Source organism: Notolepis coatsorum (genome assembly GCF_963971535.1).
Source record: "Notolepis coatsorum genome assembly, chromosome: 10".
Classification (NCBI taxonomy): Eukaryota; Metazoa; Chordata; class Actinopteri; order Aulopiformes; family Paralepididae; genus Notolepis; species Notolepis coatsorum.
The window spans coordinates 64945676-64971571 of record NC_140174.1 but is presented as its reverse complement, the minus strand read 5'-3'; the positions used below and the strand labels follow the sequence as shown (position 1 = coordinate 64971571).

The following is a 25896-nucleotide window of genomic DNA, read 5'->3' as shown; positions in this document are numbered from 1 at the left end:
GTATCTTCTTATCTTTTATCAAATTATACATAGCTCTCAGATCTTTGTCTGCACGCTTGAATGTTTTTGCGTTGTCTGAATATATCGTGGTACAGATTCCTCGTCGGGCCACAAATCGTCTAAAGGCCAAAAGAAATGAATCTGTGCTGAGGTCTGATACTATTTCTAAATGCACAGCTCTTGTCACTGCACAAGTAAATAAAGCTACATATGCCTTTTTATTCTGGGGCTTTACATATAATGGCCCTGCTAAATCTACACCTGTTACTTCGAACGGCTGGGCCTCTGTCACCCTATCTTTGGGCAAGGGCGCAGTACATTGTTGGCCTGCTTTTAAGGACTAAATAGGAACAGACTCACAGGGAAGATAAGAGACAAGAGGTGAGTAAGTGACCGAAACCAACTATGTGAAACAATACACTGAAACAAGGCAATGGTGCGACAATGAGTGAGGGGAACGAGCAGGTCTATATGCTACCCTGTGATTACTAACAAGTGCCAGCTGGTAACAGGCCTGCATGGCCAAGGAACACAGGATAGTAAAACAACTCACATCATTAATAAAAACAAGTGTAAAGGAATATCTAAAAGAAACAATCCTTAAGGAACATAAGTAAAGATGTTAACACCAATAAAAAACAAGTGCAAAGGGAAAGCCTTAAAGGGACACATGTAAAGTATTAACACTTAGCAAATATATGTAAAAGAGTTAACACCAATAAAAACATGTGAAAAGGGATAAGCCTTAAAGGGGCACATGTAGATATTTAACACTTAGCGAATACATATGTAAAAGAGTTAACACTAATAACATGTGAAAAGGGATAAGCCTTAAAGGGGCACATGTAAATGATTAACCCTTAGAGAATACATATGAAAAAGAGATGAACCTTTAAGGAACATGAAACAATAAACCTTTTTAAAAACACAAGCTAAAACGCACCACACAACATGAACAGAGAACACAACAAGGCATTAAAGGAGTCCAGCAAACCTAGACTAAAATTCCATAGAGAGTCCAGGATCTGGAGTTGCTGCGTTTGGCCACCAGAGGGCGGCAGAAAAACACTGTTCACATTGTTTGAGCATGATCCCTGGCTGGGACCATGACACATAGCCATAATTTAAGACAGAGATTATGCGTTCACAACGCTATCATTGAAGTGGGTCCTGGCATTTAACCATGTTTCCCATGTTAATGTTAATGTTAATGTAAATTTTAAAATAAATGAATCACGAATGTTGTAGATTTTTTCACAATGTAGGAGAAAGTGCACCTCGTTCTCAATCTCACCTGTCGTACAGTGACCAGTGTTTTATGTCTCTTGGTAACGATGTTTTTCTATGTCTGCCTTTCTAAATAGAGAGGTGTAGTCTGACATCACTTTGGATCGTCCGCGCAGTCCACCCGTTTAGGGATTTATCATTGGGAAAATGTATTATCGGCTATTGTAATAATTCTGCCTCGTGAACATTGGCACAAAAAACATTTTGCACAAAATGAGTTCCCTTCTATCACTAACATTATTGTTTAAGCATTTTTGGTTGAAAAAAAATTATACGTAATTATTTTACGATTCATTGCGAATTGTTTCATGTTGAGCTATAGATTGTAGATGAATACATACAGAAAGGTACACCATGCCAATGTCCATGCTTTATTTGTTTTAAACTAGACGATTTACAAATGTGTCCATTGGAAATACATTGCAATTTCAAGCGAGGTGGACCGGCTGGAAACAACAATGATGTAACCACTACACCTCCATATGGCTAGACTGTAGTCACAGAGTCTGTACCTGGTAAGGGTTAGGGTTAGACTGTGGTCACCGAGTCTGTACCTGGCAAGGGTAAGGGTTAGACTGTAGTCACAGAGTCTGTACCTGGTAAGGGTAAGGGTTAGACTGTAGTCACAGAGTCTGTACCTGGTAAGGGTAAGGGTTAGACTGTGGTCTCTGAGTCTGTACCTGGTAAGGGTTAGACTGTGGTCTCTGAGTCTGTACCTGGTAAGGGTTAGACTGTGGTCTCTGAGTCTGTACCTGGTAAGGGTTAGACTGTAGTCACATAGTCTGTACCTGGTATGGGTTAGACTGTAGTCACAGAGTCTGTACCTGGTAATGGTTAGACTGTGGTCTCTGAGTCTGTACCTGGTAAGGGTTAGACTGTAGTCACAGAGTCTGTACCTGGTAAGGGTTAGACTGTGGTCACTGAGTCTGTACCTGGTAAGGGTTAGACTGTGATCTCTGAGTCTACCTGGTAAGGGTAAGGGTTAGACTGTGGTCTCTGAGTCTGTACCTGGTAAGGGTTAGACTGTAGTCACATAGTCTGTACCTGGTAAGGGTTAGACTGTAGTCACAGAGTCTGTGCCTGGTAAGGGTTAGACTGTGGTCTCTGAGTCTGTACCTGGTAAGGGTTAGACTGTGGTCACTGAGTCTGTACCTGGTAAGGGTTAGACTGTGGTCTCTGAGTCTGTACCTGGTAAGGGTTAGACTGTGGTCACTGAGTCTGTACCTGGTAAGGGTTAGACTGTGGTCACTGAGTCTGTACCTGGTAAGGGTTAGACTGTAGTCACAGAGTCTGTACCTGGTAAGGGTTAGACTGTAGTCACAGAGTCTGTACCTGGTAAGGGTTAGACTGGTCTCTGAGTCTGTACCTGGTAAGGGTTAGACTGTAGTCACAGAGTCTGTACCTGGTAAGGGTTATACTGTGGTCTCTGAGTCTGTACCTGGTAAGGGTTAGACTGTGGTCTCTGAGTCTGTACCTGGTAAGGGTTAGACTGTAGTCACATAGTCTGTACCTGGTAAGGGTTAGACTGTAGTCACATAGTCTGTGCCTGGTAAGGGTTAGACTGTGGTCTCTGAGTCTGTACCTGGTAAGGGTTAGACTATAGTCACATAGTCTGTACCTGGTAAGGGTTATACTGTGGTCACTGAGTCTGTACCTGGTAAGGGTTAGACTGTGGTCTCTGAGTCTGTACCTGGTAAGGGTTAGACTGTAGTCACATAGTATGTACCTGGTAAGGGTTAGACTGTAGTCACAGAGTCTGTGCCTGGTAAGGGTTAGACTGTGGTCTCTGGTTCTGTACCTGGTAAGGGTTAGACTGTAGTCACAGAGTCTGTGCCTGGTAAGGGTTAGACTGTGGTCTCTGAGTCTGTACCTGGTAAGGGTTAGACTATAGTCACATAGTCTGTACCTGGTAAGGGTTATACTGTGGTCACTGAGTCTGTACCTGGTAAGGGTTAGACTGTGGTATCTGAGTCTGTACCTGGTAAGGGTTAGACTGTAGTCACATAGTCTGTACCTGGTAAGGGTTAGACTGTAGTCACAGAGTCTGTGCCTGGTAAGGGTTAGACTGTGGTCTCTGAGTCTGTACCTGGTAAGGGTTAGACTGTAGTCACATAGTATGTACCTGGTAAGGGTTAGACTGTAGTCACAGAGTCTGTGCCTGGTAAGGGTTAGACTGTGGTCTCTGGTTCTGTACCTGGTAAGGGTTAGACTGTAGTCACAGAGTCTGTGCCTGGTAAGGGTTAGACTGTGGTCTCTGAGTCTGTACCTGGTAAGGGTTAGACTATAGTCACATAGTCTGTACCTGGTAAGGGTTATACTGTGGTCACTGAGTCTGTACCTGGTAAGGGTTAGACTGTGGTATCTGAGTCTGTACCTGGTAAGGGTTAGACTGTAGTCACATAGTCTGTACCTGGTAAGGGTTAGACTGTAGTCACAGAGTCTGTGCCTGGTAAGGGTTAGACTGTGGTCTCTGAGTCTGTACCTGGTAAGGGTTAGACTGTGGTCACTGAGTCTGTACCTGGTAAGGGTTAGACTGTGGTCACTGAGTCTGTACCTGGTAAGGGTTAGACTGTGGTCTCTGAGTCTGTACCTGGTAAGGGTTAGACTGTGGTCACTGAGTCTGTACCTGGTAAGGGTTAGACTGTGGTCTCTGAGTCTGTACCTGGTAAGGGTTAGACTGTGGTCTCTGAGTCTGTACCTGGTAAGGGTTAGACTGTGGTCACAGAGTCTGTACCTGGTAAGGGTTAGACTGTGGTCTCTGAGTCTGTACCTGGTAAGGGTTAGACTGTAGTCACATAGTCTGTACCTGGTAAGGGTTAGACTGTAGTCACAGAGTCTGTACCTGGTAATGGTTAGACTGTGGTCTCTGAGTCTGTACCTGGTAAGGGTTAGACTGTAGTCACAGAGTCTGTACCTGGTAAGGGTTAGACTGTGGTCACTGAGTCTGTACCTGGTAAGGGTTAGACTGTGATCTCTGAGTCTGTACCTGGTAAGGTAAGGGTTAGACTGTGGTCTCTGAGTCTGTACCTGGTAAGGGTTAGACTGTAGTCACATAGTCTGTACCTGGTAAGGGTTAGACTGTAGTCACAGAGTCTGTGCCTGGTAAGGGTTAGACTGTGGTCTCTGAGTCTGTACCTGGTAAGGGTTAGACTGTGGTCACTGAGTCTGTACCTGGTAAGGGTTAGACTGTGGTCACTGAGTCTGTACCTGGTAAGGGTTAGACTGTGGTCTCTGAGTCTGTACCTGGTAAGGGTTAGACTGTGGTCTCTGAGTCTGTACCTGGTAAGGGTTAGACTGTGGTCTCTGAGTCTGTACCTGGTAAGGGTTAGACTGTGGTCTCTGAGTCTGTACCTGGTAAGGGTTAGACTGTGGTCACAGAGTCTGTACCTGGTAAGGGTTAGACTGTGGTCTCTGAGTCTGTACCTGGTAAGGGTTAGACTGTAGTCACATAGTCTGTACCTGGTAAGGGTTAGACTGTAGTCACAGAGTCTGTACCTGGTAATGGTTAGACTGTGGTCACAGAGTCTGTGCCTGGTAAGGGTTAGACTGTGGTCTCTGAGTCTGTACCTGGTAAGGGTTAGACTGTAGTCACAGAGTCTGTACCTGGTAATGGTTAGACTGTGGTCACAGAGTCTGTGCCTGGTAAGGGTTAGACTGTGGTCTCTGAGTCTGTACCTGGTAAGGGTTAGACTGTGGTCACTGAGTCTGTACCTGGTAAGGGTTAGACTGTGGTCACTGAGTCTGTACCTGGTAAGGGTTAGACTGTGGTCTCTGAGTCTGTACCTGGTAAGGGTTAGACTGTGGTCTCTGAGTCTGTACCTGGTAAGGGTTAGACTGTGGTCTCTGAGTCTGTACCTGGTAAGGGTTAGACTGTGGTCACAGAGTCTGTACCTGGTAAGGATCCATCTCTGCTTAGTACAGTGGAGAGATACTCTGCCACTTTACAGTATATTCTCATTTTAGGCCCAAATAGCATTGCAATTTACTTTGTGTTTTGGTTTCATTGTGCCAATGTTCTAAATAAGAAGTTTGATTTGATTGATTCTAATATTATCTTTTGGAAGCAGTGCTGGTCTGATACTGGTTTGTGTTGGCGATTGGATGATCATCTCTCTATGTATATCTCTTTCTCTCTCTCTCTCTCTGTCTCTCTGTCTTCAGGCGTGGATATAGACAACATGAGGTATGTGTATCTTTGCTTTTGATTATTTCAGAATACCTTCTGATTCTGAAACATGAAACTCAGAAATCCACCCTTCATCCTCTGTCTTGACCTCAGTTCTGTATGGATCCGGTTCTGTCCTCTATTCTGTCCTCTATCCTGTCATCTATCCTGTCCTCTATTCTGTCCTCTATTCTGTCATCTATCCTGTCCTCTATTCTGTCCTCTATCCAGTCATATATCCTGTCCTCTATTCTGTCCTCTATTCTGTCATCTATCCTGTCCTCTATTCTGTCCTCTATCCTGTCATCTATCCTGTCCTCTATTCTGTCCTCTATTCTGTCATCTATCCTGTCCTCTATTCTGTCATCTATCCTGTCCTCTATTCTGTCCTCTATTATGTCCTCTATATTGTCCTCTATCTTGTAGTCTATTCTCTCCTCTATTCTGTCCTCTATTATGTCCTCTATCTTGTCCTCTATCTTGTAGTCTATTCTGTCCTCTATTCTGTCCTCTATTATGTCCTCTATCTTGTACTCTATTCTGTCCTCTATTCTGTCCTATATTATGTCCTCTATCCTGTCCTCTATTCTGTCCTCTATTCTGTACTCTATTATGTCCTCTATCCTGTCCTCTATTCTGTACTATATTCTGTCCTCTATTCTGTCCTATATTCTGTCCTCTATTCTGTCCTCTATTCTGTCCTCTATCCTGTCCTCTATTCTGTCCTCTATTCTGTCCTCTATCCTGTACTCTATTCTGTCCTCTATTCTGTACTCTATTCTGTCCTCTATTCTGTCCTCTATCCTGTACTCTATTCTGTCCTCTATTCTTTATTATATTATATCATTATTGTCCCTTTTGATTCACTAGCCTACAACCTTTCTTATTCATGTTCTGCTCATGCTTCTCTCTCTTTCTTTCTTTCTTTCTTTCTTTCTTTCTTTCTTTCTTTCTTTCTTTCTTTCTTTCTTTCTTTCTTTCTTTCTTTCTTTCTTTCTTTCTTTCTTTCTTTCTTTCTTTCTTTCTTTCTTTCTTTCTTTCTTTCTTTTTGATAGACACAACAACTTCTCAGACCTTCTCTGCTAAGACCAGAGGTACTCACTGTCTTTCTGTCTCTGATCACTCCTGAGTGAGTGAGTGAGTGAGTGATGTGAGTGAGTGAGTGAGTGAGTGAGTGAGTGAGTGAGTGAGTGAGTGAGTGAGTGAGTGAGTGAGTGAGTGAGTGAGTGAGTGAGTGAGTGAGTGAGTGAGTGAGTGAGTGAGTGAGTGAGTGAGTGAGTGAGCGTGCGTGCGTGCGTGCGTGCGAGCGTGCGTGTGTGAATGTATACTGTGTGTGTGTTCATGCTAATACCTGTTTCCTACCCAACAGGAGCTATCAGTGGAGTCAGGCATCGACCCTGGACAAGACTACTACACTCAAGATTACTACAACTATGAACACGGGTTAGTATGTGTGTGTGTGTGTGTGTGTGTGTGTGTGTGTGTGTGTGTGTGTGTGTGTGTGTGTGTGTGTGTGTGTGTGTGTGTGTGTGTGTGTGTGTGTGTGTGTGTGTGTGTGTGTGTGTGTGTGTGTGTGTGTGTGTGTGTGTGTGTGTGTGTGTGTGTGTGTGTGTGTGTGTGTGTGTGTGTGTGTGTGTGCGTGCGTGCGTGTGTGTGTGTCAACCCCTAAAGTGCCCTTGAGCAAGGCACCGAAAACCCAAACTGCTCCAGAGGACCTGCTCAGCTATACTGGGCAGCTCCCTGGTATGGAACCGTGTGCGTGTGGAGTAGGTCGCTGCTGAAAAGTAGTGCACATGTGTAAATAAATAAATTGTATTAAATAAAATAGGTCACCACAATACCATCCATTATCCTAACCAGGGCATCAGACAACTAGTGCTAGTATTACAAAAGTTTATCCTCGTGGGGAAATGTCTTGCAGCGAAAGGTACCTCAACAAACTACACGATGCAAAACAGGCTACATTACAGACAGGACAGAGGATGAGGCAAAAGATGAAGTGCAGAAGTCAAAGTACTAATGAACAATGTTGTTGGATAGTGTTTGGTGACAGCCAACGCTGTGATCTACAGTTAACGTTTCCACCAAGGCCCCATCCATCAAGGTCCCACGGCCAGGTGATTTCAAAGCTGGTTGCACTGCGTTTTATTGACGTCACGTGCATGCGCGCTCCCGCGTGCGCGTGCGCATGCGCATAAATGTTCCCTCGCGTGCGCACAGGATGTAGCCTTCAATATATAAAGAAATTATATTGTCAACAGATATGGTGGAAAAACAAACAATGTTTTAAATGTAATTGTAGTTAATTGTAGTTGGGGTGATAATTTGATTCATGGCGCTGAATCCCCTTTCACATTCTGCAGTGCTGCATGGAATTACTTTTGTGCATAAGTATTTTACTGTGTAGTGTAGTGGATGGTTGGATGGAATAGACACAGAGCTCCCTGCCCCCTCCCCTCAGGTTTGGTGTGAACGATGGTCTGACTCAGGCAGAGCACCGTTCACACGAAACCTGTGAATGTGATTGTCATGAAATGTGTTGCATTCCATGTGCTATTGTTATGCTTATGCAGGTAGCCAGGTACACGCGACGATACCAGCCGCTCTACGCTCGTTCCCTACGCCGGAGACATGAGCCTCCAACGAGTGACGCGTCTCTCTTCTGATTGGCCGAGCGCCTTCCGCGTTTCTCTGATTGGCCGAGCGCGGCTCCCCCTTAAGCTCCAGGAGAGAGGAGAGAGGCTGAAAACCCGCAGTTCTTGCCCGACTGATGGGAGCCGAATCCCGGATCCGATTTTTCTGATGAATACCCCCAAAACATGGAGGTCCCGAGCACATGGAAGTATTGATTGCGCCGTAACGAATCATTAAAAAATATATACCGTTAACTGGAATATGTTGTGCCTTTACACATATGTTGGATTATGTAATTGGTTTGTCATGACAAACTAATAAAAAAATCGCGATTTACCCGGTGGCTACAACAACACACAGTGTATGTAGAACATGGTACAGTAAGTGGGGAGTGTAAACGCTTATAGTTAAAGACAGTAGAGCTTGCGTATGTTCGATAGGGCTTTGATTCAAACCGGTGCATGAGATGAGGTTCTATATGTAGAACATGGTACAGTAAGGTGCGTGTAGTGTAAACAGTGATTCGCACCCCCTCAATGTACAGTGATTCAAACCCCCTCAATGTGCAGTTTCTGACAGCTGTGCTGTGTTGTCACGCGAAATAACGTTATGAATAAAACACGAAATAACAGCATATAACGTTGCGTTATATAACATTACAATGTACAGTTGTGGGAGTGTAAACAGTGATTCGCACCCCCTCAATGTACAGTGATTCAAACCCCCTCAATGTACAGTTTCTGATAGCTGGGCTGCGTTGTCGCGCGAAATAACGTTATGAATAAAACGCGAAATAACATTATATAACGTTGCGTTATATAACGTTACAATGTACAGTTTCTGACAGCTGGGCTGTGTTGTCACGCGAAATAACGTTATGAGTGAATCTGGTAGTTGTTTTGATAAATATGTTGTTTTGATAAATATGTATTCTACGGATTCGAACATAACATTACATTTCCGCGAGCAGCCTATTTCCGCGAGCAGCCTCGCTTGGCGTTTGAGTGCCGTCAAAACGAAAATGCGCATGCGCGCGTTACCGCCGTAGGGGGAAAACGAGCCGTAGCGTCACGTGGGGTCAGTTGGCCAATCAGAGCAATGTGGAAGCACATGTTAGTTGCCTTAAGTGGATGTAAGCAGTGTTTTAACCAGAGTCTGGGAGGCTGTTATGATGGAGATGAGGCTCTGAAAGAAGGCGCCTCACTCACACACCCTCAGAAAACGCAGATCCGCTATGCTTCGCCGGAGCAGAATTTGACCGGTTTAACTTACAAAGATCTTAGAAAGATCCCTAATCACGCCTTTCAAAACAACTTTTATGACCAACTTCTCCAGATCTCTTTGCGAGAACAACATGAGATTAGTATATGAGAGGTTTTGTCTTGTGTTCTGATTGGTGCATGCTGTGCCATTTTCCAATGCATCCCGACTTAAACTCTGTGAGAGAAAATCGAATTTCAATACATCATTTTTTAAGAACAGAGAGAGAGAGAAAAAGGAGAGCTCAAAGGGACTCTACGGAGTAGATTTAGTCTCACCCTGCAGCAGCATCTCATTATTATGTTATGTGGGGACAGAAACAGGACTGCAACCCAATTTGGGCCCTTCGACCCCAAGTTCTACAAAGAATTCATTACGACTGTGACGAGCATCTCACTGTTAATACTGTAGGTCTGTACTATGGAAGCCCATTTACATCTCACCACTGCCCCCTTTAGGTGAGAGAGAGAGAAGAGAAAGAGAAATAGAAAGAGAAAGAGAAAGAGAGAAAGAGAGAGAGAGAGAGAGAGAGAGAGAGAGAGAGAGAGAGAGAGAGAGAGAGAGAGAGAGAGAGAGAGAGAGAGAGAGAGAGAGAGAGAGAGAGAAGCAAGGAAGCAAAATGGAAGAGAGGACAGGACACATATCCTGTGTGTAATTGGGGTATAACACAGTTCAGATTTGTCAGCATTTCCATTTGATTTGGTACCAAAAAACCCAACCACCCAAACACTCTGAGCACGTCTCATATACCCCCATCTCCCACTGGATGACATTAGCCTCCCTCCAATATATTAGCTTGGAGTAAGGGAGGAAGAGAGAAAGAGGACGAGATAGTAAGAGAGACAGAGGAAGAAGGAGAAAGAAAGAGACAGAAGGAATGGGAGGGAAAGAGATATCTTCCTCTGATGTCATTAATCAACCACTATTTACAATTATGTAAAGTGATAACTGTCTAAAGTCTTCACATTAAAATAAATGCATTTACTATGTACATAACTTAATGCAGAAACTATGGGTCTCAGGACACAACATGAGTCACAAGCCAGTTATTCTTGGGTCCTCCTATGACCAGATTACCTCTTTTTTAAAGCTGCAATAATACTTGTCTGACCACTAGAGGGGAGCATGGAGCCACTCTAACCCCTTCATTTGATCCAAAATTAAAGCTTTGTCTTGTTTCGCCAACATAATTTTTTATTAGAATTAAAGATTATTGTTTTCGTGCATAAATCACTAGATGTATCAACTTATAATACAAGTTTCAGGTTAGCATTTCACATGAGCAGTTAGCATTTCCTGATGACAGTGTGGCCAGCCGGGCAATATGATGGGTTCACAGGATTAGTTGTGTCACATTTTGAGGAAGTACAAATAACCCCCCAGTAGAAGAATGTGAAAAAGGCACTCTGTTGAAAAATTCTGCACAAATAACAATCTGTATAGTCAAAGTCTTGCCTCCAACAGGAGTTCTATGTCGTTAATGGCTTGCTCAGCACCTGTCTGCACTGTACTTCACTTCGTGCACGAGCACTGAATAAAAAATTCCACCATGTACCTTTACATCCCAACATCCGTCTGACCACACCCCCTTCCGCTTACCTTCATAAGCAGGTGTGTGGTCACCTACTCGCCTCCTTCTTCACTTTCACCACAAGGAAGTGCCTTCGGTAGATCCCCACTTGACGAGGTTGTTAGCTGAAGAAAGTTGAGAAAGCGTTTACATTGTGCTTATTTTTTTCTTCTCTCATAAATATTCGATAGAAAAATCTAAGTCATAATGTCTACTTCGGAGAGTCGTGTTCGCAGCGCCACTCTCCACCAGCGGTTCTCCATTTCCGCCTCCGTCGTGCGTCCTGGAGCGGGACTGTTGCCTCTCTCGTGGTTAACAGCCACGCCCGGTAGGCGTCCGATGGGTAGTTTGCCTCTCCGAGGAGCTGGTGCACCGGTGCCGTCGCCTATGCGATGGCCTGGTCCTGGCTCTGGTTCCTCTGTTTCCGGGGAAACGTCCGCTGTTGAGCGGCCGGTTCCTTTGGTTCCAGGGGATTTGAGACGCAAACTTTTTGCGTCGGCTCGCTCACGTCGCAAGATGGTTGCTTGCAGGCGCGAACGGCCTGGGTTTGGTGAGTTGCTGGAGCCCAGTGAGGATGCGTCGGTCTCTACATGCCCGATGGAAACTGAGGATTACATGGTAGAGGCGGACAGGTTCTTATTTGAAGGCCCGGTGGAGACAGGTATCCCGCCCGTCCAGGTAACACTGGAGGGGGGTGAAATGTCTCCTTGGGGCGCCTTGTTTGAAGAGGGAGAAGAACCTCCGACTCGTCAGCAAGATGCCCTGCTATCAGCCACATCGGAGTGTGGTTCCTTGACCAGTGACAGCCTGCTGTATGTGAGGGATGCGGGCTCGGTAAAGGAAAGTCTGCAGGAGGAGTTCATGGCGGTGGCGGCAGTCGCAAACGGCGTGCCGCTGCCGCAGCCACTGCCTGTTCCTGTTCCTGATGATCTCATAGGTCATCTATGGCAGCGTCGCCCGGTGAGAGGGGTGGACGTTGTCTACCCATTTTTCCCCTCAATGGGGGCCTATGTTCGTCAGGGCCAGGTGGTGTCTCACATCATGGGCCTCACCCCCGCCTACGTACCAGTTACGTGGGTGGAGGGTTTGGTCGTCGGTATGAGGGAGGGCGTGCCGCGGCTTGATAGGCCGATGGCCGCGCTCCTCTGTCCGGAGGTGGTGTGGGAGCCGTTACGTAAACCGGTCCCGCAAGGGAAATCGGCGAGGCGGTTGGCTTACTGGAGCGACCAGTCATTTATCGCCGGAACACAATCTCTGGCTGCTGCATCTAACATCGCACAGCTGGCAAGATTCATGTCCGGGATATTGACGGGCGGCATGGAGCTGAGTGATGTCCAACATGACCAGCTCACCCAGGCGGCAGGAGCTATCCTGCATCTAACTCAGCCGCAGGCCATAGCCGCTGGGAAAGTGCGCGCCCTGGCAACTCTGGTCCAGCGCCATCTTTGGAGAATAAGAGGATTCCTCTTCTGTCGGCAACCTTCTCCGATGCTGGACTGTTCGGGAAGGCCCTGCAGTTGATGACCTTGACGTGCAGAGAAATGCAGGAGGAGCGCTCCGTGCTCCAACCTCATTTTCCCCCTCCCGACATCGCCGGTCGAGTCAGACGGCTGCCACGTCGTCGAGCTTCCTCCGCCGTGGCTACCGCTACTACCAGCGCCGCTGCTGGCCCTTCGAAGAAGGCCAGGAGGAGAGAGAGCGCTGCCGCTGCAGCCGGCCCATCCTGGAGGAGACGGTAGGGATCGTCGAGACCAGCCACCGATTGTCTACCGTCCCTCCGGGGCTCCCCGAGGTGGCAGACCCCGAGCGGCTCGAGGCGGCAGGCGCCGTTAGCCCAGTGACTTTTTTCCCCTGTGGTCCCCTCTGTTTACCCCTCCCCGGCCCTCTCATATGATTTGATTCAAAATAAAAAGGGTAAGGGTTTTTTGTCCTCAGTTGTGTCAAATGGGATTCATTCAGTCGGTGCTTCTTTTCTTTTTAATAAAAGAGTGTGGGGTGTAGGAAGCACCGCGCCCTTCTTGTCGTTCTCCCAGGCGCCTTGAGGATTCAATGAAAGGTCTCATTTAACCTGTTCATTGATGTGGTTGTGTCCCGACGCATGCATAGTGCTAGCTCGGGGTGTTTTCTGATAAGAATCATGCGGGTAGCTAGTACGCCTTGGTTGCTTATGGTTAAAACAGCGTTTTTATAAAGCAACTGGGATGGAGGGTTTGTCCTCTTCCGAGACCCTATTACTGGTTCTCGACGGGTTCCCGTTCATGTCTGGGGGATGTTAATGGAATGAGATCAAAACATAGGTAGAGGGGTCTCACGCCCTTGGGGTGGGCCACCGTGACGGTTCTCTCCGGTCCGTCTGGGTGGCGCCCTCTTTTCGTGTTTTTTGATCGACACGCATATCTGCCCCTTCTCCTGGAGTCGGCATGTCGGCGTGGTTAGGGCACGGGACTGGTTCTGGTCACGCTGGTCCAGGTCAGTTAACCCGTTGTCCGCCGGGGATGCAGTTCTGCTGTTCTGGTACCCTGAGGGACTTGGGCTTTTTTCGGGGGGAAAAATGCCGGGTCGGCCCGGGGTGTCACAAGGTTGGGCGCTATAGAGACCCTTGTTGGGTACACTTTTTTGTACCTGGCACTATCATGAGGGGCTGGTTCTCTCTTTTCTTCGCTCCTCTCTCTCTCGCATGGCGGAGGGAGGGCTGTTGGGGTGGTCTTCTGGACCTCCTCTAGTAACCCTGTGTGCTTCCCGAGCCGCCGGGCCCGGTCCGAAGTAAAGTTGCGTTGATACCGTAGACCTGGAATAACCCTTTTTTGAAAAGTGAAACACTTGTACTGCGGTATAGCCAGTGTATACCCGCAGGTGTGTTTTGGAGTTTTTTCTTGAGGGGTTATAGGAACAACCACCGCATGTGGTCATGGGGGTGGTTGGTTCCCTGGTGTGTTGGAGCAGAGTCAACTCCCGGGTTGCCCAGTTGAGTGTGCCCCTGCACGTTCATGACGTCTGCCAATCATGTCAACCTTCTCTGCCTCGACCCCTCTGGGTGGGTTTTTTTTATAGAGGCTTTGTCATGGTAATCAACAACGCCAGCATGCGCCCCTTCCGCCGGAGGGGCTGTTTTCAGCTGACTCCTTGGCGCCTGTCTCGTCCGCAGTACTCCAGGCTCAGGTTACAGCCTATTGCCTGGTTTCCCCGGTGCGCTGCCTGCTTCCGTTGGTTAACCTTTTTGTGTGCTTACGGCCATGCTGACTGCCTGTTCTGCAGGGTCAGTGTGCCAGGCGGTGGGCTATTGGGGGGAAAGGGCCCGCTCTTGGAGGGACCCTATCCGAATACGCTGGCGATATGGGGGGCGGTGTCACTAAGTGTCCGCCTGGTGGGGTCTTAACTCATTGACCTCTCCGGGCCCCCTTTTTCCAGGGGATCCAGTCCCTTAAGTGGGACTGGGTCTTCCTTCGCGCTCCGCTGCTACGGCCTTGCCACGGGGTTGGGTTTGCTCTTGACCCCGTGATTTTGGGGGCAGTAACGAGGTTGTTCCTTCGTTCGTTCCCGGGTGGCATGCGGGTTGTGCGTGTGTGTAGTCGTGGGGTCAAGCCACGGTCTGCTCACCCTGTGCGTTGGGTTGCTTGAGTGCCTCTTCGCACGGTCGGATCCGTCGCCCTCCTGTGAACCTCCAATAGGGGGGGTATCCTCCATTAGGGAGGGTCGGTGGGCTCGGTCCTCCCCGGTCTGATGGTTGTGGGGGGCCTCAGCGGGGTACATTTGTCGGGCTATGGCTCCCGCTCAGCCCCTGTTGCAGACAGGTGCTGAGCAAGCCATTAACGACATAGAACGGAGGGTTATGTATATAACCCAGTTCTATGAGTTATGGTGCGCTCAGCACCTGGACGCCGCTGCGGCCCTTGATCTCACCTTGTGGTGAAAGTTGGGAAGGAGGCGAGTAGGTGACCACACACCTGCTTATGAAGGTAAGCGGAAGGGGGTGTGGTCAGACGGATGTTGGGATGTAAAGGTACATGGTGGAATTTTTTATTCAGTGCTCGTGCACGAAGTGAAGTACAGTGCAGACAGGTGCTGAGCGCACCATAACTCATAGAACTGGGTTATATACATAACCCTCCGTTAACTGTGGAAAAAACATGTTTCTGAGTGGAGGGGACCTTTAGAGATTTGCTGAAAAAATTACTTTCTAAATACATTGGTTTATAAAATAGGCGGTGCTAAAACACAGGCCTGGTTTTTGTAGCTTTAAAGAACCAGGTAATGACTAAAGTTACTGTGGGTCCTGGGATGAAGAATCACTGACTTTATGGATTACAATAATCTTATTTTTTTGTCAGATGACTGTAATCCCATTAAATGTCCCATTACTCCTCAAACCCAGACACATAAAACATACATTTTACTTTCTGCTCTTCTGTAGAAACATGCTAATTACTAAGAGTGCGTGCGTGCGTGCGTGCGTGCGTGCGTGCGTGCGTGCGTGCGTGTGCGTGCGTGCGTGCGTTTGTGCGTGCTAATGCCTGTGTGCGTGCTAATGCCTGTGAAATCCCATAAGTAGGTTTTAAGACTGGGGCATTAGCCAAGTAGTTCATATTGTAAGCATTATTATCATCACTCCTATAACCTCTCTCTCTCTCCCTTCCTCTACCGCTCTCTCACTCCCCATTCCTCTCCCACCCACCCTCTTTCTCCCACCCATCCTCTCTATATCCTCCTTCTCTCCCTCCCACCATCTCTCTTTCTCTATCCTATTATACCCCCCTCCTCTCTCTCTATCCCCCTTCTATCCCCCTCTCTCCCACCCTCTTTCTCTATTACCCCCCCTCTCTCTCTCCAGCTATGATCTTCCTCAGTATGGAAGTCGTAGGAAGCTAATCTCTCCTAGCGGGCTTTATGACGAGTACGGAGAAGTGGTGGTGGATGACGATGGAAGCTACTACTACAGCCCCCAGGCTTCTGATGGAGAGGTACCCTTACAGTAGAAACACCTAACACATAGTAGAAGCACAATAGAAGTGCAGTTGACATCAGTAGATAAAAGGCTGTACACAGTAAATTTTGCAGAGTAAATTTTACTCAAACTGAGTACGATTTTACTCAGTTAAAATGTACACAGTTTGAGTAGAATTTACTCTGCGAAATTTACTGTGTAGAGTTGTTTCCATATGGTGTAGATCAGAATGTGGATATGGGAGGACTAAAGGCCTATTTATGCCAGGGCGCTCACACACCTTTGCCAACTGTAGAGTGACAGAATTGAAAGTCATTCAGTGTTTATCGTTTATTATTTGACAACAGTGTCTGTCAACTCTATGGTAACAAAACACGGTAAACTGCCGACTGTGTTAATCTGCTCTGTCAATCTTTCCTCCATGTTAGCTCCAGCCAAAAACTAAAGTGAAACTACAGGTATATTCGTTTCAAGGTTGTCATTTCATCCAATTACATTAATACATTATATGACAATGCTTGTCATTAAAATGTCGAACTACACTTTTTTCTGTCAAAGATTTGTAATTTCTGTCGAGCCACAGCTATCAAAAATGTGAAGCGGCCTAAATAAATCAAATTTAACTGGCAATGTACAGTTTAACTCCAACTGCTTTAGGTTTATTTTTTAAATAATATTTCCCCTTTTTATCTTAACCCTCGAGTCACCCTTGTCGCAGTTCTGGTCAAATGGGTTAGGGTTTTCTTCACGTGTGTTTGTGGATAGCGTTGGCTAGATTTTATGTATATGCCAAAAAAGTAGCTCAGTATCACATCTTGGACTCACATTACAATAATCCATGTTTTCTTTTTTTTAAACAATCACTATTAACACATTCGGGGCCAACCACGTATACGTGTTTTGGATCCAACGCTTGACGGCCAACCACGTATATATACGTGGCAAGGTTGTTTTGGCTTTTATTCCATTGTAATATCCTACTCAATGTCACCGAGCGGCACTGCAGATTTACCCTACTCTTGGAATTCGGAAAAGTGCATTACCGGCCAGATCCTCGTAGGGGCGCTGTCTCGATAATGCAGTGTTCCCTGTTACAGACCGGTGTTTTTAAAAATTGTATTATGAATGGACTTTTCTGTTAGCCTAAAGTAGCCGATGGCCTACTTTTTTTTTTTATGCGTGTAGCCGATGGCCTGGAATAGTTTTTGGGATGCTGAATTCAGTATGCAGTAAAGGAATATATCATCAGCCAATGGACATATGGATTTACCAGATGGCAATCGATGACTGGGAAATCCTTTTTGCAGTCCAACCGGCCACAGGTAAGAGCGATTTGACTGTCAATTACAGCCCGGTCGGGCCGTGCTCTCATAGCCATCCACCCGGTCAGCGAATAAGGCTACTGAGGCTAATGCCGTTATTGGTAATCAATAATCAGAAACGACGTCCCCCGCCCCCCCCCCCCCCCTTTCATGCATTCATGGTGGACCATGATACCGACAATATGCATTTTGAGTTTTAGCTCTAGCTTGTCTATAGCCGAAACGCCATTCGATTTAACGTTATTAGCTTAGCACCCTATATCTCGCGTTCCAGGAAATACCCCAGAACATTCGGCTATAACGTTCATATTCAAGACGCTATAAAATGGGAACGTATTGATGAAAAAAATATTTATTTAAGGCATATTGAAGGGACGGTTTATAGTGTCAATTGACAATGAGAATGGACAGATAGCAATAATATAAAGTATAGATTTAGCTCTACAAACAGCCTCACGCACAATGAAAGTTTGTTTTGATATGCTGCCCGTATAGAGTGGGCCCCGTCTAATCCCAATGGCCCTGAATGTGTTAAGCGCGTGAACAACAAGTGTCACACCTTTCACCCTAGTCGCAGAACTGGACAGGTTAGGGTTAGGGGTAGGGTTAGGGTTTGGGTTAGGGTTAGAGTTAGAGTTAGAGTTAGGGTAACCCTAACCCTAACCCTAACCCTAACCCCCTAACCATAACCCTAACCCTAATTTAAGAAATGGTTAAAATCCTGAAAATGAATAAATATTCGATATGTATGGTGAAGACTGAAGTTAATAATGATATTCATGGAAGAAAATTCGTGTTTTTACTGAGATCGCAGTTTCGGTCACTAGGGAGACAGGTAGTGGGTTTTTTGAAGGTCGTCTCGAGGGTTAAGAAAACAAACAGTTATCAGTTATCAAAAGTGTCAAGCGCCCTAGCTGTTGGATCCTTGTTACAATGTGTTTTTTAATCACTGTTACACAGTTGACTGATGTCCTGTTCAGTTAGTTGGCTGGATGCATATTAGTATCACTATTACCCACATATTCATTGATTGTATCTTTTATATTATGTATCTACCATATAAAGTGTGTCATATCATGGTTTACATAATATGTTTTCCATATAAATAACCTGACTATGTCTTGGACTAATATCACAATGACAGGTACTGGGGCGTGGGAGGAAGCCTTTGTTTAAGGGAGGCAGAGTGGCCCCCTACCCCCAACCCCCTTCTCCTCCTCCTCCCCGTGATCCCCCCAGAAAGAACATAGGACTCACTGAACATGACAAAGCACCGCCAGTTGAGGGCACCGCTGCCACAACTTCGGAGCTCCAGGCATCCGGGGCCGCGAGCAAGCCGATGGCCATGACGAGGCTGAGCACACTCTTCTCCTCTGGGGGCAAAAGCACCGAACAGCCCCCTGCCGTCCACCTGCCCTGGAGCAAGGCTAGAGTGGGGCCGATGGAGGAGGGGAATGGAGGAGGAGGAGGAGGAGTTGGAGGAGGAGGAGGAGGAGGAGGAGGAGGAGGAGGAGGAGGAGGAGGAGGAGGAGAGGGAGGGGGAGCGGGAGGAGGTGAAGGAGAGAAAGAAAGGTGGGGAGGAAGAGATGTGAGAGGGATGGGGGTAGGAGGAATAGGAGACAGACAGGGAGGAGAAACTGACGGAAGAGGACGAGAGGAAGGGCGAGAAAGCAACGGATGGGAAGGACGAGAAGTAGGACCAAGGGGAGGAAGAGGAGGAGGAAGAGGAGGAGATGAGGGAGGGATGGGGGTAGGGATAACCGGTGGAGAAGGAGGAAGAGGAGTAACTGGAGGAAGAGAGGAAGGGCGAGAAAGTAATGGATGGGGAGGAAGAGGAGTAGGACCAGGGGGAGGAAGAGGAGGAGAAGGAGAGAGAGAAAGATGGGGGAGAGGAGGAGTGAGGGGAAGAGAAGGAGAGAGAGAAAGATGGGGAGGAAGAGGAGGAGTGAGAGGAGGAGAAGGAGGGAGAGAGTCAGCCAGCCTGGATAACGGTATGGTTATCGACGGCAGTTACTTCCAGACGTCGACGGAAACCAAAAAAGCCCCATTATTGAAACAACGTCTCAGCCAAGCTCTCAGCCTCATCTCCCTCACTAGCAGGCTTCAGGGACCCGGGAGGGTAGGGGACACAGGAGAGGAGAGGTGTGGAGGAGAGGGAGACAGATGGAGAGGAGGAGAGAGAGAGGGAGAGGAGAGAGGTGCAGGCAGACACCACTCCATCGGAGACTTGAGTATTTCTGCATCAGTGACGGAGAGATCTCTGAACTGTTCAAATGAGGAGGAGCGGGGGAGTGGGCGGGAGAGGAGAATGGGAGGCGATGCGTCTAGTGGTTCAGGAGATCTGGAGGGATGGAAGGAGAGAGGGGCCAGGTTTGGGGGCAGTGCGGCGGAGAGGAGTGACTCGGACAAAGACTCCCCCTCAGATGTCAGCCTGGGGGGTTCCGACGAACACACCGGGTCGAAAACCGAGACAGACTCGGACACAGCGAAAAATGAAACAGAGTCAGACTCTGGCACAGAGAAGGAGGAGGGGATGGACACAGAGGGAGAGTCCACGAACAGAAGCCGGTCAGGGGAGAAAGAGGGATCGGAGTCAGAGAGCGAGGGAGAGGAGGAGGAGGAAGAGGGGAGTGAGACTTCGGCAGGGAGCGAGGAAAGTTCTCAGTCGAGAACCTCAGCAAGTTCCAAAACGAGCACGGAGGAAAAGGAGGAAGACAGCAGCGGTCAAAGTACTGGTCATAGCAGCAGTGGCACTAACACAGAAAAAGAAAGTGTTACCTCAGGAAGCACCAAGAGTACCAGTTCAAGTAAAACAAGTGAACGATCATCAGCCTCCTCTAGTACAAACAGAAGCAGACGATCGTCGACAGCCAGTGGGCTAAACCGGAGTAGCAGAGCAAGAGTGAGAAGCAGCACTAGTTCCGGTTCTAGCGATTCTGCTACGAGGAGCTCTGTGACCACCAGTGGGCGTTCTAGGCCCAAAACGTCTAGACATTCCTCCGGCTCACGTGGAACCATAAAAGAAGAGAGTGAGGAAGAGGAATCGGGAGATGAAGAAGAGGAGGAGGAGTGTGAGGGGCCAGGGTCGCAAAGGTCCGGTCAGATGCCATTGTCAAGGAGGCGGGCCTCGAGCGGTGCCATCTACCAGTCAGACTTCAGCTCTGACATGATTGACACCTCAGATGACCTATCACCTATTCTTGAGGACGAGGAGGAAATCAGTGGCCATGACAACTCAGACAACTCAGGAACCGAGGAGGATGAAGAGGGGGAATCAGAAAACGAGTCTGCTGATTGAAATGCAGACAAGGATCTAGCCTCTGAGATTAAACTGTAAGCCTGTACAATTATTTTTAAATGCCTGGATTGGGTTTGCAGTCATTACCTGAGTGGAATTTAGTCTTTCTGTCTCTCTCCTTGTTTGGTGTGATTTAAACCTGTGTCCTCTTCTTCCCTCTCTGTGTTACTTCTCTGGTTCCAAGTTAACTTTCTTCCTCTCTATATTTCTCTCCATCTGTGGCTTTTATAACTATTGTAGTACTTTCTTTAAAAGGTTGTTGATTTTACACGTTCCTTGTGTTCCATTAGATACAACACACACACACACACACACACACACACACACACACACACACACACACACACACACACACACACACACACACACACACACACACACACACACACACACACACACACACACACACACACACACACACACATCTTTCAATACAACACAAGATACTGTATGTTAATAAAGTTAACACTTTATGTTTACACATCTATGGCCAAGTTATGTTAAAATGTAATACAAGTTGTCCCTAATCAGACAAACAGATGTGTTGAATCCAACAATCCCTTTATGTCACACACACACAGAACGTGGAAAATGTAGCAATAACCTGATCGGTTATTGGCAGCAGCTGGCCGCAAATATTGAACTCTGCTCAAATCTGGCGGCTTGCTGTTGGCAGTCCATCTAAATAATTGAGACGGTGATGGTATCATGTTCTTTCTGCATGTGCCCTAAGGGTGTGGAAAAAAAGCTATTATTTCATTCTTAGTCTCATTCTTCATATTCTACTTGGTAAAAAAAAATAGAAAATTAAGAAAAACACAGAAACAGCCTAAGGTGCAATAAAATGAGATGAGGATGAAACATTTTGCAGCATATGCCATCAAATCTAAGTGTTAATTGTCCAAAAGTGCTTAGTGCTGAGTGTGATTTAGCAGCATTAGAGTCCGGACCTTTTTGGAGCAGAGGGGAGAGTGGTTTGGTTATTAATTTCCAAGGTGCTTGGTGCATTACAGTCCTGACTTTTTGGGGGAAAAATCTGATTGTACCCAGAGTTGGAGTTTGTTGGAGTCTGTCCCTTCAGAGCTGGCTTTTTGCTTGTTTGTTTCAATGGAAACGCTGCGCTATTACATGGTAATACATGTCTATTAGATGTCATAACATGTCTATTACATGTTCCTGACCACGCTGAGAGCGCTAGACGTTGAATATATTTCAACTTTTAGCAAAATAGCACCGTGCCTCCAACAAGTTTTCAATGGTCGCCTAGCAACAACAGCAGTGACAACCAGTGTTGTCAAACCCTCTCAAATCAGCATCTGCTGCAGTAACTCAATAACTGATCATCTGTGCTGCCCTGGCCTCTTTCTGCTGCCCTTCTAACCACATGTCTTCTTGCTTTCATTTTCAGTTTATTTATCTATATCAGCACAAACTTCCAGTAGCTGCTTTCACAAAGGAAGTTGTTATCACAGAATTTCTTTGATAGTTATTCTCTTTCAGAGTCAAATGGGGAAAGATTGGGTTTTGGGGTTTAGACTAAACTCTCCACTCTAGGCTCAAAGTACATAATGTCCAGACAGTCCACAGTCCTTTGCATTTCATACTCTTAAATGAATGTGCCAACATTATGGAAAATGCGCTTACCGTCTTCTCCAGAGTCAGACAAGAAGATAGATACCACTTTCCTTTCTGTGCGGATACAGACCACTAGCCTAGCTTAAAACTCCACTAGCCTACTAGCCTAGCTTAAAACTCTGGGAGTTTTTTTTCTTCTTTTTAACAGCTAGGCTAGCTGGTCAGTATCTGCTTCTATTAATTTGTACTAAACTAGGCTAGCTTGCAGCCAAATAGCTTTCTACTGAATGAGAGGAAATTTGTATCTGAATCTGGAGAAGATGGTAAGTGCATTTCCCATAATGTTGGCAAGTTCCTTTAGGCATACCAGCTCTTTGATCTGCAGACACCCCACACCAGTATGCCAGTACTCAAATATAATAGAATAGAATAGAATAGAATAGAATAGAATATAATAGAATAGAATATAATAGAATAGAATAGAATAGAATAGAATAGAATAGAATAGAATAGAATAGAATAGAAGTACTTTATTGATCACGAGGGAAATTTAGCACTACAGATCGCTCACAGTGAACATTTAGGTAGTCAACCATCTAAAATCACAAATAAGAATAAAATACAGTCAGGGATATGCATTCTGAGATATATATACATTCTAAAATATACAGTAAAATGTACGGTAATAAGTGTAAAATTATAAAATGTCGATTTAAAAAGTAAAGGTCCAGGAAGATTTGCCAGAGTTGTACTGTCACTCTGTGCTCGGTGATGCAGTGAGGCACAGTGATGCGTTATATATAGTCTGTTGGCTGTCGGAATGAAGGACTTCCTGTGCCGTTCAGTGTTGCATCTTGGGAGTCTAACACTGAGCGTGCTCCTTCTATCAGCCAAGTCCATGTGTAGTGGATGGGAGGGGTTGTCCATGCTGGCATGGAGCTTAGCTAGGCTCCTCCTCTCTGACACCACTGGCTAGGGAGTCCAGCTCCACCCTCACCACGTTACTGGCCTTCCTGACCAGCTTTTCCAGCCTGTTTGCACAATAAGTGGTGCGCAGACATGCCTCTGCGGACATATGCCGAGGTCCATGTACGCTATGGCTGGAATATGAATGGACCTTTATTAAGATCAACGGGTGCCATGCACATAAATTTTCCAATATTATACAGGATACTCAGGCGTTCCTTCTATGAGTTTGCACATGTGACCATAATCCCCTTTCCAAAAGCCGGGAAAAGGTCATATCACTATGCAAACATTATGCATGTTGACACCTTATCACTTGGGTCTTGAGGCCTCATCTATATGTATGTAAAGACCTTATCCTATCTAAGACCTTAAACAGGATATTAGCTAGTATATGGAATTTGTATGCATGTGACTGCAACCAGTGAAGTGTGTGTGCATCCACCATACCCCAGTGTTTTCCCTAACACTGAATAGTTACACCTGCCAGCATTATCTCATTGACATTGGTTTGTTTTAGTGTCACATCTTAGTCACTAAAATTATTTGTTTAGTGTGTAAATGCTGTGCCAGAGGCCTCTCTCTGTCACCAGTGAACACTGCACTCGCCTCTGTCTCCCTTTGCCTGGGGCGTGAAACTCAAACTGTCAAATTGTCGGATTGTTTCATTTATTTGTCCCTGAAAAACAATATACTACTTAAGCTGGAGCTATAATGCAGCAGCAATGCATCAAGCGTGGGGAGGAAAAGTGAGACTTATGCCTTGCTCCATCAGTAGCGCTAGCAGTTGATGTGATCGATCAAGACTCGGTTCTCTGTCAGCACACACCCGTTTAACATGATTTGTGTGTGTGTGTGTGTGTGTGTGTGTGTGTGTGTGTGTGTGTGTGTGTGTGTGTGTGTGTGTGTGTGTGTGTGTGTGTGTGTGTGTGTGTGTGTGTGTGTGTGTGTGTGTGTGTGTGTGTGTGTGTGTGTGTGTGTGTGTGTGTGTGTGTGTGTGTGTGTGTGTGTGTGTGTGTGTGTGTGTGCGTGCGTGCGTGTGTGTGTGTCTCCAGTATGATAGTAGGAACAGGCGGATCAAGCTGGTGTTGGACCGAGAGTATGAGACCAGCTCTACTGGGGAGGACAGCGCTCCAGAAAACCAGCGCAACCGCTTGTCCTCCAACGTCAGCAGTCACGCCAATGTTAACGGGAGCATCTATGTGGCCCAGAACGGCTCCATCATCCGCACGCGCCGCACCACCCCCGCCACCGGTCCCTCTCACACTCACACCACCAACAACAACCTCAAACTCAGCTCGCCGATCCTTGGCTCGCGGCTGGCCAAGCACTTTAAGAAATTGGACAAAATGGCCACCACGCAGGAGGAGGGACTGCCACTCAGCAGCCCCAAAACGGCTGCCCCTAATGACGGATGCAACAGCTTGCAGACTTTCCGTGGCCCCGGAATGGCCACCTCTGCGACCGCAGCCTCCTCCCTCTCCAACACTGACAATAACAAGACACTAAACACACTCAACACCCGACCTTCGAGTGTTTCTTTAGGTTCAACTAGCACCAATAACACTGGTCCCGAGAGCTTAGCCTCCAAGTCCAACCTGCTAAAAGCTGCTGCTCAGGGCAGCACCGAGAGGCCACAGAGCACACTGGAGCGAGGAAGGAAGGAGGAGAAGAGAGAGGATTTAAGAGAGGAGGAGGAGAGGGAGACCAAGGTGGATAGCAGTAATGATGATGACGACGGTGGTCTCGTTATGCGGGAGCCACTGGAATGCCCCAGCGATAGGACGCAGTCAGACGAGGAGGAACTATGGATGGGCCCGTGGAACAATCTTCATATACCCATGACCAAACTCTGACTCAGATTGACACAGTTTGACTTGACTGTACTGGGCCCATATTCCCAAGATCATTTTAACACTAGGATTATTTTAGATCTGGCTGACCTTTGCACAGGTGTAAAATATCATTGTTTTAAAAGGCACAATGAGTAGCATTTTCCAAAAAGAATAGACTTGTGCAAAAAGAATCCCTCTCCTCAATCATCACTTATAAACCACTAGAAGTGTCTTGGTGTCTGTATCTGCAGAGACCCTTCCCTCTGACTGTATTTTCTTATTTTTGTTTGTGTTTGGAACGTTTCTGGGTGTCAACCGTTGTGTCTCCGTTTTTTAACAGGCGTGTGGGTGTGAAAAAACGTGCATGTACAAAATGGCGGCTTGCTCGTGAACATTCTTGTTTTCCACCAAACAGTTCACTAAAATATGATTCACATACATTTTATGCAGGGAATAGGACATGCACTTGCTGGATCTTAATTCTGCAATGCCTATGACAGTTTGATCTAAATTTCTTGAGCCAGGTGCCTCCGCAGGTGCAAGCTTGGTCGTGGGAGGCAGGAAAACATGACTTGTAAACTCTCTTTGTAAACTCTCTTTTTCCACCTAAACGGTTCACTATGTTTCTGACAATTGGTGGATAACCAATAGGCTAACACCTAGTTTGACAGTTGATCTGAATTATGATAGAAAGAATGATAGAACAAATGCTACTTGTTGTGCATTTAACTCTGAGTCACATATTTGATCTTGGAAAAACAAAAAGAAAGGGCTGCCAGGTTGGTCAAGGAGGCCGTCTGGTAATCAAAGGGTTGCTGGTTCGATCCCCAGTACCATCGGTGCCAATACTGCCCCTGAGCATAGGCAACTAACCAACTGTTCCAAGGATGGGTATTGAAAAGTAGCAAATTTTTGCAAAAATACTGTGATACAACATAACTATTGCTAGCGATATGTCATTGTGTGTGTACCTGTCAGTGTAAAAAGAAACTCTTGCATATACATACATATCTGCAGACCAGTATACCGCTCCAGGACATTT

The 25896-nt window shown here is 46.5% G+C and overlaps 1 protein-coding gene across 1 annotated transcript in view; it reads left to right on the top strand.

The window, feature by feature from the left end:
- The window catches only part of pcdh15b (protocadherin-related 15b), a gene marked incomplete at both ends in the record, with an annotated part of 695468 nt that extends 670593 nt beyond the window's left edge, over positions 1-24875 (top strand). Inside the window, 5 exon segments of the mRNA XM_084323056.1 lie at positions 5449-5470; positions 6508-6546; positions 6822-6895; positions 15745-15874; positions 24075-24875. Of these exon segments, the coding sequence (XP_084179182.1) occupies positions 5449-5470; positions 6508-6546; positions 6822-6895; positions 15745-15874; positions 24075-24875 (1066 nt within the window).
- Between the last annotated feature and the right edge of the window lie 1021 nt (positions 24876-25896).